Here is a 13,344-nt window from a genome sequence, read left to right on the forward strand (position 1 = left end):
GCGGTTTCATTTAGTGGATATATGCCACATAGGAAATAGCAAGAAGATTTTTTCCAAATGCCCCAGCAAATGCGTTTTGCATTGATATAATATAAAGAGAGGTGAGAAAATTGCTGGTGTTTTATTTTACTAATAAAACATTTGTTAAAATGATTAACATGAGGGTTTGTTTATAGTAGAAATACTTTTGCTTGGAGAACGGACCTATACCAAAATTTGACATAAAATAAAATTAACTGTCAAATGAAAATGCCTAATCTCACAAATTTTACTTTGTGTATCTATACTGTAGTAACCTCAGATTTTATTTTTATTTTCCTGAACTATGAATTGCTTTGAGTTTTTAATATTTTTGATTAATACATTCTGTAGATGGCCAAGAATTCAGGGAAACCAGAGGTTATGATTGACAGAGAGAAGAAAAGGCTGGTTGAACTTTTGAAGGACTTAGATGACAGAGATTCAGGGCTGTCCAGTTCTGAGGTATGTAAACTCTGAGAGTCAGTGACCTCTACACTTCTTAATATATATTTTTTATCATGTTATTGACCTATTAGTATACATTCACAATCATTTAAAAAATTATGAGATAATATTGTCTGGCTTTAAAAAATCTTATTTACAAATTTATTTTTATTGACATTTACAAATTTATTCTTGGTCAATTCATTATTGACTTCCAAAGGATTATTTTATGTCATTATAAGAGTTGCTACACATTGGTTATCACGATAATAACTTCTGCCTGTGATGTAATGGGCTTAGTACTGATGGTATGTGTTTTTCTCTGTATCCTGTTATTTTGGACATTTTCTATTATCCCTAAACTGGCTCCATGATATTTCATTGTATTCTTTAGTAAACCTAAAGAACACTGTCCTGCTTCTGCCAGTTAACTTGGAGCATTCACGAGTCCGGGGGAGCACAGACTGAGTCTAAGGAGAACAGCATGCAATTCAGGGTGCAAGTGCCAGTATTTATAGGGCCCTGGCAAGTAACATAAGGAGTGCAGTGGCTCAGCATTTGCACTTGCTTGCATACTAAACTTATAGCAATATTCTTTTTTTTAAAATTTCTTTATTGATTAAGGTGTCACATATTTGTCCTCATCCCCCCATTCCTATCCCACACCCCTCCCCACGGATGCCTCCACCCCCCTGTTGTCCTTAACCATTGGTTAGGCTTGTATGCATGCACACAAGTCCTTTGGTTGATCTCTCCCCCCTACCCCCACCCTCCCCCACCCTCCCTCTGAGGCCCGACAGTCTGATCGATGCCTTCTTGTTTCTGGGTCTGTTCTTGTTCATCAGTCTATGTTGTTTATCATTTCCCCTAGATGAGTGAGATCATGTGTCACTAGAGATATACTTATAAGAACTGAATGTGAGACGAGCAATAATAGTTATGCTGACAGGCAAATGAATCAGTCTGTAGTGAGTTTCTTTCTGGACCAACAGTTCTTTTGAGACCCAATTACAATGTCCACCAGTTGCTTATGTGTACATGTCGGCACTGACTTTTCAGCTTTGGATGGTGGACAAATGGTGGTAACGCAGGTCCAACTCCCTCTGGTTTGGTCTCGTCCGGACCCAGGGGCGCGTGGCCTCACCCGGACCCGGCCTCCAGCCTCACCCTGACCCAGGGGCGCGCGGCCTCCCCCGGACCCAGGGGCACATGGCCTCACCCGGACCCGGCCTCCAGCCTCACCCTGACCCAGGAGCATGCGGCCTCCCCCGGACCCAGGGGCGCGTGGCCTCACCCGGACCCAGGGGCGCGCGGCCTCCCCCGGACCCGGGGGCTTGTGGCCTCACTTGGACCCGGGCTCCAGCCTCACCCTGACCCAGGGGCGTGCAGCCTCCCCCAGACCCAGGGGTGCGCGGCTTCACCCGGACCCGGAAGCGCGTGGCCTCACCCGGACCCAGGGGCGCGTGGCCTATAGCAATATTCTTTACTTCTACAAAGAAATACGTTGTTCTGTGTTCCTTGAAGCTCTTAGCTTTGTCATCTAGTTTTTATTCCCCTACGTTTAATAGAGACGTGATGTAGTGAATGCTGCTAATACCCTGCTCAGATCCCTTTTACCTGGCACCTGTCTGTGCATCCACCCTCCCTGCCCTGTTCCAAAGGTGTACAGCTGCCTCCTTCCTAGAGAACTGTCTGGGCTAAAGGGAGGGGAGTGCCCCCTCCCTAACCCTGCCCTCTCACTCAAGACGAGATTAGCTCTGCAGTGCAGTTTGTCCTCCAGAGCTTCCCCAGGGGTCAGCAGGTCTTCAGCTGAGACCAATCCTTGCTTGGCTTTGTTGCCTTGGCCTTGGCCAAGTCTGCTTCTCTAGCTCCCCGCTCCTCATAAGAGGCACTCCTCTGAGGCTTTGCCTTTTCATTTGGGAAGGTACAGTGTCCTCAGGACTTCACCTGTGTGTTATTGGCCCAGCTATGTCACAAAGCCATTTGTTTGCTGAGTTGCTGGGATTCAGTTATTTCACTCTCTCATTTTTGTAGCAGAGGAAGGCAAGGAGGAACACTGGAAAAGGGGATCAGGTCAGTCAGTGTACAAGTGTCTGTCACAGATGGGTATAGAACTTCTGGATCTCTCCTCCAGGTCTTATAACATTTTTCTTATAATCTTTATCTTTTTTTGTCATTTTGCTCATATGAACTCATTTTACAGTTTTCCAAGTTGGGTTTTCAATCATGTCTGTTCCTCTATTTCTGCTATTTAGTTACTTAGCCCTCTTTTGAGATTTATTTTTATCCTCAATGTTCATTGATTTTAGAGAGAGAGGAAAGGAGGGAGAGAGCGAAGGAGGAAGAGAGAGAGAGGGAGGAAGAGAGAGAGAGAGAGAGAGAGAGAGAGAGAGAGAGAGAGAGAGAGAGAGAGAGAAGAGAAACATCAATTAGTTGCCTCCTGTACACTTCTTGACCTGGGATCGAACCTGCTACCTAGGTATGTGCCCTGACCAGGAATCAAACCTACAACCTTTTGGTGTAAGGGATGACACTTCAACCAACCGAGCCAACTGGCCAGGGCCTACTTATTATTGTTTTTTGAACTAATATTTGCTGAGAGTTTTTTTCTGCAAGTCTTCTAAGGAGAAAGAGGGTTCTGTCTTATTCTCAGACATTTTATACAGAAATTCTATAAAGCCAGGTAGATAATGGCATATGTTGAAAAAGAGATTCTGAGGAGGAAGATATGAAGTGCGGCAGGAAGACTTTAGGAACACTTTGAGGAGGAGGCCCATCTACTGTATTCTCAAATGGCACCAAATTTCGTGTCATTCCTCAGATTTGCTGTATTCTCTCAAACTTCTGTGTGCCCTTTCCTTTATGGAGTGCCCCACCACTTCATCTCTGATAAACACCTATGAGACTTAAAGAGGATGACTAAAATGATAATTATGTTTTAATTCCTCAGAACTCTTGCCCTCTGGTTGTTCCTTTTACTGGCATGTTTAATTGTGTGGATGTAATATTCTCTTGAATCTCTCTAGGATTCTTAGAATTTTTAAGAGATTTCCTCCTGGATTGGGAACTCACACTTAAAACTAATGTCACTTCCCAAAGCCAGATGCCTCTACTATCATCTTTCCAGCAAAATGGGTTTTGCATCAGATCTCAGATTACATCTAACTCAGTGCCAAATGGGTGAGGCTGGTTGTGGACCCTAGCCGTAAAGGAGGATGGTGAAGAGCATTTTCTGGGTTCTGTCTTAGGGAGGCAAGCTCCTAAAAGCTACAGATTTCCCACACATAGCAAGAGTGTCTAGAAGGTGCTAGACAGACAGAAAAACACGATAACGTCTACTACATATTACATATAATTTCCTTTTGCAACTACATAGTGAATGGAGCATTTATATTTCTGTTGAATTTAATCTGACCTGTTCTTTTGCCTCCAGTATCATTAAAAAGAATTCTATTCAAACAATTTAAAATTTATTAACCAATATTTAGTCATTGTGATTCCATAATTTTACTTTTTTGGTGATACTTTATTATTTCTCATTTAAGTAATACAGTATTTATGTCATTTTTATTTAGGAAAAATTAACCAGAGTTTCTTACTTGTGAGCAGCTAGGTAATATTATTATTATTATTATTATTTTAAAATATATTTTTAATTGATTTTTTACAGAGAGGAAGGGAGAGGGATAGAGAGCTAGAAACATCGATGAGAGAGAAACATCGACCAGCTGCCTCCTGCACACTCCCTACCGGGGCTTTGCCCGCAACCCATGTACATGCCCTTGACCGGAATCGAACCTGGGACCTTTCAGTCCGCAGACTGACGCTCTATCCACTGAGCCAAACCGGTTTCGGCGGTAATATTATTTTTAAAATAACTATGTATGACTTTCATATGCCAATTTCCAATTGTATTTAAAATGTTTATTACTGTGTCATATTCTTGTATGGATATACTACAATCAACTCTTCCCTTATTTTTAGACATTTGGGCTTTTTGCCTATATTCTTTATTATAAATAACTTGAAAAAAATGTATTAGTTCACACTGTTCTGGGTTACAAGAAACAGAGATGAACTTTGGTTAAAAAACAAAAACAAACCCAAAACAGAAACTGAATTTATTGGGAGACTTGGGTAGTTCACAGACTCAATGGAAATTTGGAGAACCAGGTTTGTAAACCACACCGATATCAAAGTGGCCAGAAACAAGGACATAGAAACTCCTCAGAAACAGGCTGCTTCAAGCTGCGCCGTAGTCCAGACACTCCCGCGGGATGGTCACTGCTGCCACCGTCCCTGCTGCCAACACCGGCCTCACTGCCACTGCTGTCTCCTCAATCACTTCCCCGGTTTCCCTGCACCTTCGCTTCTCTCTTTCTCCCTCAGAGTCAAGGTCCAGGGTGTTCACTTCTGTTTGGCTGAATCCAGGTCACTTGCTTGTCTTCTTGATGCCAATGGGTAGGGAAAAGGAGTGTCTGGTGGGAACCTGTCTCCTACCAAGACTCATGCAGTGTTTGTTTTCACTGAAACAGGAAGGGAGATTTGATGCTAGGGTCAAGGGGAGACAAAGAAACCTATGTCTTTCTGCATAGGTTTTAGCATGTATTTCATCTAGGGGTTGATTCCTGGTATGCGTGTCCTGGTATGAAATTCTTAAGCTTCCTTGCCCTCCACCTGCCCCTTTATTTTAAAAATGTTCTTCATGACTCTTCTGTCATCGTACTACATGCTTCCCTGTGTGATCTCACCCATTCCCATGGTTCAGAGGTTCAAGCCACTATAGATGTATGGGCGAGTCCAAAGTACTCATTTCCAACCCAGTTCTCTCTCTTGAACTTCAGACATCTGTTTAACTACTTAACACAATCTGTGGACATCCTAAGGACATCTGTGTAAATATCAAAAGGTCCCAAACAGAATTCATCATTTGCCTTCACAAACCTAACACATCTGTATTCCCTAGTTTGGTCAATATGATCAACATCCCCCTAGTTGACAATATCAGGAAGTTAGTGTTTATCCTTGATCCTTCCTCCTCCCTTTACCCTTCCATCAAATTATCTCTAGAATCTGTAAATTCTACTTCCTAAGTTTCTCTGGAGTCTGTCTTATGTTCTGCACTCCCAGGAGACATTCCTCAGTTCAGGCATTTATCACTTTTGTTTTAGATTATGAAATTTGCTTCCTAACTGGGTTTTCTGCCTCTAATCTTGCCCTCACCAGCTGCAGTTTTAAAGTGCATGTTGTTTCTTTTATTAAGATATGATTAAGTTTGATTATTTCTGCCAGGAAGCCTTTTCCAACCACTTTGTCCCTTTCTGTCCAATTAACAGAGGGTGTTGACCCTCCCTGGTTCATATTGAATCACCAGTGTAATGCCTACACAGAGTAGGCACTTGGTATGAGATTCTTAAAAAAAATTATTGACAGCATTACAGATGTCTCTCATTTTCTTCCTTTTTGCCCCCCCTCCACCCCAGGCCTTCTCCATACTATTGTCTGTGTCCATGGGTTATGCATATATGCATATATTATCTTCAGTATGAGATTTTTGAATTAATGTTATGAATGGGTCTCAATCTATTATGACACTATAATGATAGTTGAATGAGTTAGATGGCCAGTTAAATTCATAAAATCCAAACAACGGAGTTTATAGGTCTTATGTTACTTTTCAGGGACAAATTTTGAAAATACCATGCCCATTATAGGATAAACATGATTTCTCCCTCTTTATCATATTACAACCACTTTCGCGAAGTGGAGAAATGAGCATCCAATGAGAATCAGACTGTGAGGCTAAGAGATTTACTCCATAGGGCAAAAAACCTACAAAGGGTAATTTATGGAGATACTTTACACAGAGTTGGCAGATAATGAAATAATAAACTATTTAATTTTTTTCTTTCACTATGCCAGTGTTAATTCTGTGCTTTTGTTTTATTAAAAATTTTTTTTTTGGGTGAAATCCTGAGTGTTGAAGTAGCAGTCTGTAAGGTATATTATATTTTGGGGAAAAATATAGCATGGGAATGATCTGGTGACCATTTTTTCCTTCTAGGGTGATCCGTCTGGCTGGCTGGTCCCAGGTGAAGGATATACACTGGCAGTCACCCAGCATCAACAGCTTTCTGAAATAGATACAAAGCTCCAAGAATTCTCTGCAGCCTCCCCAACAACGTTCAGCTTTTCTCCAGGAGTTGGACATCAGAATGATCAGGTATATCATACTCAAGAGTGCATGGACCTCTCAGGTTTATGTGTGCTAAAGCTAGTTCACATTTGGCAGTTCACTTGTTAACTAAAGAGGTTTCTGCCCAATTGCTTTTCCTTCTTCCCAGTTGCTTTTCCTTCCATGACCACAACTGCAGCGATAGTAATTTCTATTATAGTGTGTATTTTCCTTTGGTGACTTCTCTCTATTAATTTTTATTTCAGTTGGTAATTTGCTGGGATGGAGTTACTGAGCAAATATTATTTTAATATTATTATTTCTTAAGATGTAAGCTAATTCTTTTTGTTGTTATTAATCCTCACCCGGGGATATTTTCCCATTGATTTATAGAGAGAAGGGAAGGGAGGGGGAGAGACAGAAAGAGAGAAACATCGATGTGAGAGAGACACATCAATTGGTTGCCTCCCGTATGTGCCCCAAATGGGGCTAGGGATCATGGTACATTCACTTGACTGGAATTGAACCTGTGACCCTTCATTCCATGGGCCAATGCTCTATCCACTGAGCAACACCAGCTAGGGTAAAGCCAATTCTTGATTGTGATCAGGAGAGAGGAGAAGGAAGAAAATCGATATAGCACTTATTAGTCCTTTGAGAGCCATGTTTCTCTTTATTCCTCTAGTTCTAGATATTAGCACTGGTAGCCACTGTCCCTTATTCTGACACATTCTTTAGCTCCCTTAATGGAACATCAAGCAGTGAAGCTCACCAGGTTGATGGCTACTCTCCTATGAGGGTTTTGAAATGAATGTGTTTCCTCTCTTAATAGTTCCTGCAAATATTCTTTTACAAAGCTAGTAGGAGGTGTAGAAAAACAGAAGAATAATAGCAGCTTTGGAAAAGTAAAATTATTCCCTCTCCCCCACCCCCACTATATTTCAGTACTTCTTGGGATCTAGTTTGGCCTTGGATAGCAGTTTTCACCTGAAGAGAAAATGGCCGGTCTCTTATTTTTACTGACCCTCTACCAGTTTTAGAAACATCTCACCAAATCATTTTCTGTACAGTCTTACATGCATGTAATTTTCTTTGTTTTTAAAAAGATTTAAACATGAGTAGTCTATAGGTAATAATTCTGCTTTATAGTGAATCTTTTATCCAAGCTATCAATTGAAGGTTAGCAATTTGGCTTTGGGCCAATTTAAACCATCTCAGGGGAAAGAGCAGTTTTAAAAAATGTTCCAAAGAAAGTTTGGTCACTGGCAAATCTTTATGGAGCCAGCTTAGCCTCCTGAGGTTATGTGTCTAAGGGCCAGGCACAGCTGCTTCTGAGCCCTTTACGCAGCAGTAGTGGTGGTGATGGAAACCACTGATTTCTGGACTGGGATCAGAGTTCTTGGAAAACAGAGAATTGGAATCTCTGTCCCCATCCAAATGTACCCTTGGACATCAACACTAACTACATGGCTAGTTTATTTATGTTAGTGGGTGCCATTTCTCAAAAGGAGGAAGCCAAGATGGGGAATATTCTTGTGTTACAGCTGATTTTTAAAAATTTTTATTGTTGTTAGATTTCAATGGCAGCTGAGATTTGAAAGCTGAATATTGGTCCTAAAGATAGAAAATATCTTTTTGATGGTATCAAATGTTATTCTTGAATGAGAAACTGAGAATTTAGAGATTTGTTTAGCCATTAGGACTTTAAATAACTTTAATCTAACCATTGTCATTTAAATGGTTAATAACTTTAATCTGTCATTGTCATTTAAATCACATTTTCAGAGTGCACATTTATGGTTCTGATAAAATATTTAGAAAATAGTAACATGGGAACCATTACATTACTTAGTTGTTACATACTGAGATTATATATTTTTATGTGAAACATTAATTAAAAGGAAAGAAAAAACTGCATTTTGGGACTCCCATTGGATGGAGAAACAGAAATATGACATCCTAGTTGTTGAAAAGAAATGACAAATGCTTTTCGCATGCAAAATAAAGAATATCTTTCAAGCTTTTATTCAATTTCCATTTGGCATTTCCTCATTCTAACTAAAACCAGAATTGCACATTGAATTTTCAAGCCAGAAATGCTAACTTGGCAAATTATTTTATGAATATTATTTTTGGATTGGAATTCTTTTTGAATAAATACACTGAAAAATATCTTGGATAAACCCGGCGTATCTATTCAGTTGATGAATGGGCTCCGATCTACTGCTGACCCACAAATATTCATAGTGAATATTCACATTATTTTTATTTTTCACTCCTTCTGCAAACCGTTAACTCATCAAAAATTTTTCCTCCATGCTCCTTAAGAAAGAATGTCTTTTAAATTAAATATAAACTTCTGTTTTTCAACAATAAATTCAACAAATATTAATTAAGTGCTCACTGTGTGCAAGGAATTATAGGACACTTAAAGGTATGTCAGGCAAATATAGAACTCGCTGCAAGTGCTGGCTCTTTCACTTACTATTCTGAGGCCTGGGAATTAATTAGAAATACTCCTATCTCCAGGTTCCTCATCTGTAAAATAGTAATAATAATACAATTCTTTAGTGTTCTTTTAAAGGGTAGGTGAGTTAATATATGTAAAATGCTTAGTAGTGTCTGACACAGAATTCGACCAATGATATTATTAGAATAACTAGAGGCCTGGTGAATGAATTCATGCACAGGTGGGGTCCGGCTGGCCCTGCTCCCGATCAGCATGAGAGGGGCCAGTTGAGGGTGGGGTTGGTAGCGGGGAGGGGCCACGGGCGGTTGGCCGACCGGCCCGGACCCCTGGTCGAACTCCCGGTTGAACTCCAGGTCGAACTCCCATTTGAGGGGAAAATTTGCATGTTAGTCCTTTATTATATAAAAAGGATAAGAAGTGACTAAAGGAATTTATTTTTTTATGGGAGGCACAGATTATACAGATAACAGGTATAAAACAACATAGGCTAGCACAATCAAAGGCTGTAAAGCAAAGTATTGTGGTGGTTCAGAGGAGAGGGAAAGCACATCTAGAAGGAGTATGAAGGAAGTCTCTTTCTGTGAGTGAGTGGCAGGAGGAGGAAGAGGAGCTTGTAAATGAGGCAGAAGGGGTCCGAGGCCCAGGAGAAGGCTGCCATTATACAGCAGGAGGTTGAGAACTGGTCGCCTGCAGGGCTCACAGATGGGTTTCTTTTAGCCCATATAGGGCGACCTCATATAAAAATCCATATTTCTAGTTTCTGTTGAAAAATTAGAAAATCTGGCAACATTAGGCCCGAATCTTTGCTTGGCCCACTACAGGACTGAGCCGAGTAGCAACTGCTGCTTTATAAGGAGCACCAAGTCTCTAGTTTGCCCCAGTGTCCACTGCTCATATTGTATTGCAGGCCCTGAGGCCTAATGCCTGTATTTATGTTACTTGTCCAACCCCTGCACAGGCATCAACACATCTTTGAATGCCAGCTTATTTCATAGGAGATGCTGTGATGGTTGATTTTAAGTGTTCAGATTAGTATGTGGCTCATCTCTGGCCTTAAGGCAGCTTGTAGGTTACTGGAGGATAGGATATAATCACATAACAAGTTGTGGAGTGATCATATAATGAAACAAAAAGCAGCACATTATGGGAACTGAGAAAGTGTGTGTTTGATGAAGGCGTGATATTTAAAAGATTCTTTCTGAGATTTTTAAAATTGTGGTCCAAAAAATAGTTTCCCAAACAAGTTGAAACATGCAGACTTTATGACTGACCTGACTATGGCAACCTTAAAGTGCCAAGTTGGTCAGCCTAGGATGATAAAGCACCTGAGTCATGATAATTTGAGAGGCTCCAGAAATGTGACTCAGAGATCAAGAAAGTGTTGGTTGTTGTGAAAAGGGCAGAGAGGAAACCTTTTCCTTATGAGCTTGCTGATTACAATATTCTCATATAGATGCGCTGGCCTGGCTCTTAACTTCATGGTAATATTTTAAAAGCAGCATTTGGCTTTTCCATATCTGATTTCCTTAGTGTAAAACAAAGCATGTGGTCACATTCAGGAGAACCAATGGCATATTACTGCTATTGCTGTGATGTAAATAATATCATGTGGCTGCAGGTTTTACATCTGCTTTTTATTTTCATTTCATCTTAGCAAAAGAGAACTAATTGAAGCAACTTTTTAAAGATCTGTGGCTTAACTGTGCATACTTTTCTGTATTCATCTCCTAACTCTCCAACAAATCAGTTCTTTCCACGTATAGTAAATCCCACCATAAAATTGAGTGAGGTTTCATAATTTAGTACTGTAGTTCTTACTTGTAGCTGTATGAGAGTCTAGCTTTTTCCAGAAATATCTAAGATAGGAGTTATGTAAGCATTCGGTTTCTTAAGTCCTTAGCAACTGGATTCAATAATAGATTTGTTCAGGTTGGCTTTTGTAAAGAAGTGTAATTTATCTTTCATGCAATCAGTCTTACTAAATCTAGAATTCCAGTTCATGGTAAGATTTTTTTTTCCTGGTTGGGAGAGGGTCTTCAGAAATGGCTCTCATTGACAAGAGGGATTTTTTTTTTAAACCAAGTAATGTAATTGAATATAAAGGTCCTGCTTAATTTGATTTATTTTCTTGTTCTTAAAATATTGATTCAGTTTTACACAATTTGGTAAGACCAACGGAATATCAACAAACATTTGATTGAGGAAAATTATAGTTGTGTTAATCTCCTTTTTTGTTAAGACCATACTATTGCTGATAGCAACAACTAACTTGTTTTCTTCTTCTTCCTGTTTCAACAGTAGCTAAAACTGAGGAAATATAAACCATTGCTTGACATGTAATCCTGAAAGCTTTTTATTGTTGAGTCCAGGGATTTGCAGAGTTCCAACAATGGCCATGTGGTCCAGTTGACTTCAAATTACTTAATGCACTGCTTGAGGGCAGGAATCTGGGAATTTTTTATGTATGCTGGTCATGAACACAGAAATCTTATTGACCATCTGTTCATTTCCAAACGCTATAGAAGTATGCCACTCTTAAGAGCATGGGAATTTGGATTGAGGAATAAACAAGAAGTTACTTCAGAGGTTCATGCCTCTAATGTTAACCTATCACACATTCCCCATTAAATCTGGGGGATACTTATCACCTATATTTTACAGATTACTTTAAAGTTTATATATATACTAGAGGCCCAGTGGCCTGTGCCGCCCTGTGACACTACGTGAAGCTCCCCGCCCCAGAGTGCTCCGCGATGCTCGCGGCCCCTTGACTGCTCCGTGAGGCTCCCCCTGCCCTTTGACTGCTCTGCAAAGCTTGCTGCGCCCTGCGAAACTTGCCACTGGACGCTCAGCGAAACTCCCCCTGCCCCGCCACTGCTCCATGAGGCTCCCTGACTCCGCAACTGCTCCGCTAAACTCCCCTGCCCTGCGACTGCTTAGCGCAACTCGCTGCCGCCTGGGTGACTGCTCTGCTAAGCTCACGGCTACCCCGCGAAGCAGCCTTCCACCACCCCTCAACAGTCCCCAGTCCTGCCCTGCTGCCAGCCTCCCCTCATGGTGCACTTCATGGTGACCGGTCGCCCATTTGGTCGTGACGCCACCTAGCTCTTTATATATATTTGGACTAGAGGCCTGGTGCACGAAATTCGTGCATGGGTGTGTGTGTGTGGGGGGTCCCTCAGCCCAACCTGCACCCTCTCCAATCCAGGAGCCGTCAGGGGATGTCCTACTGACAGCTTAGGCCCACTCCCCATGGTTCTCTGCTCTCTGTGGGGCCTGGCTGCTTTGCCGCCGCCTTGGCGATGAAGCTGCCATGCCCCACTGTCCGTTCTCTGTTTGTGGGGCCTGGGGGCTTCACCACACCCTGCTGTCCGCTCTCTGTCTGCGGGGCCTGGGGGCTTTGCCACTGCCGTTGCACGAACGAAACCACCATGCCCCACTGTCCGCTCTCAGTGGTGGGGCTGAAAGGACTGGGGGACTCCAGCAGGGCTTGAGGGGACTGGGTGCCGCCATTTTGTGTCTATGGGTGCCAGCAGCTTTGTGATGGTGTGACAGTCCATTTGCATATTCCCTATTTATTAGATAGGACTAGAGGCCCAGTGCATGACATTCGTGCACTGGTAGGGTCCCTAGTGGCTGCTGGCTGCCAGCTGGGTACTCCCTCCCTTCCCCTGGCCACCTGCTGCCGCCACTGGCCAGGGCCTCCCTCCCTTCCCCCAGCCGGCCTGCCCCCTGGTTGAACTCCTGGAAGATCTCCAGTTGAGGGGACAATTTGCATACTATGCTTTTATTATATAGGATATTTATTTAAATTTTTTTTGTTAAGCCTCCTGTATAGTCAAGGTTTCTTTCACTGTGTGGTAATATTTCAAGATGATAAAAACAATTTGGCTGAAAGATTTTTCCCTACTTTCAGTGCTGTCAGGCAAATGGTCCATCCATTTGATGACAGGAAATAGCAGTAGTCTGTGGAAAAGTATAGCATTAGTTTAAAAACATAGGGAAGCTGGCTTTATTTAGGCAGGTTTGTATTTTTCTGGCCCAAAATTCATGCCTTATTTGCATGTCAGATAACTTATGAAGATGTGAGTCATTTCCTCTGTATCTGGAAATGAGTTTAACTTCAAAGATCCCTGTTGGCTCAGTCAACACCATAGATATTTTTCTAGGGGTGAATTTAGAATACCTTGGCAATCAATTGGTCAAATCAGCAAGTATCTATTGACCTCAGGGA

At 41.6% G+C, this 13,344-nt stretch overlaps 1 protein-coding gene across 1 annotated transcript in view; it reads left to right on the plus strand.

Annotated features, from left to right (window-relative positions):
- FSIP1 (fibrous sheath interacting protein 1) overlaps positions 1 to 13,344 on the plus strand; it is a 199,031-nt gene that overhangs the window by 33,854 nt on the left and 151,833 nt on the right. The window contains exons 7-8 of the mRNA XM_054715635.1: positions 373 to 483; positions 6,530 to 6,688. Of these exons, the coding sequence (XP_054571610.1) occupies positions 373 to 483; positions 6,530 to 6,688 (270 nt within the window). The remainder of the gene's footprint in view (positions 1 to 372; positions 484 to 6,529; positions 6,689 to 13,344) is intronic.

This window comes from Eptesicus fuscus, chromosome 5 (genome assembly GCF_027574615.1).
Source record: "Eptesicus fuscus isolate TK198812 chromosome 5, DD_ASM_mEF_20220401, whole genome shotgun sequence".
NCBI classification, from domain to species: domain Eukaryota; kingdom Metazoa; phylum Chordata; class Mammalia; order Chiroptera; family Vespertilionidae; genus Eptesicus; species Eptesicus fuscus.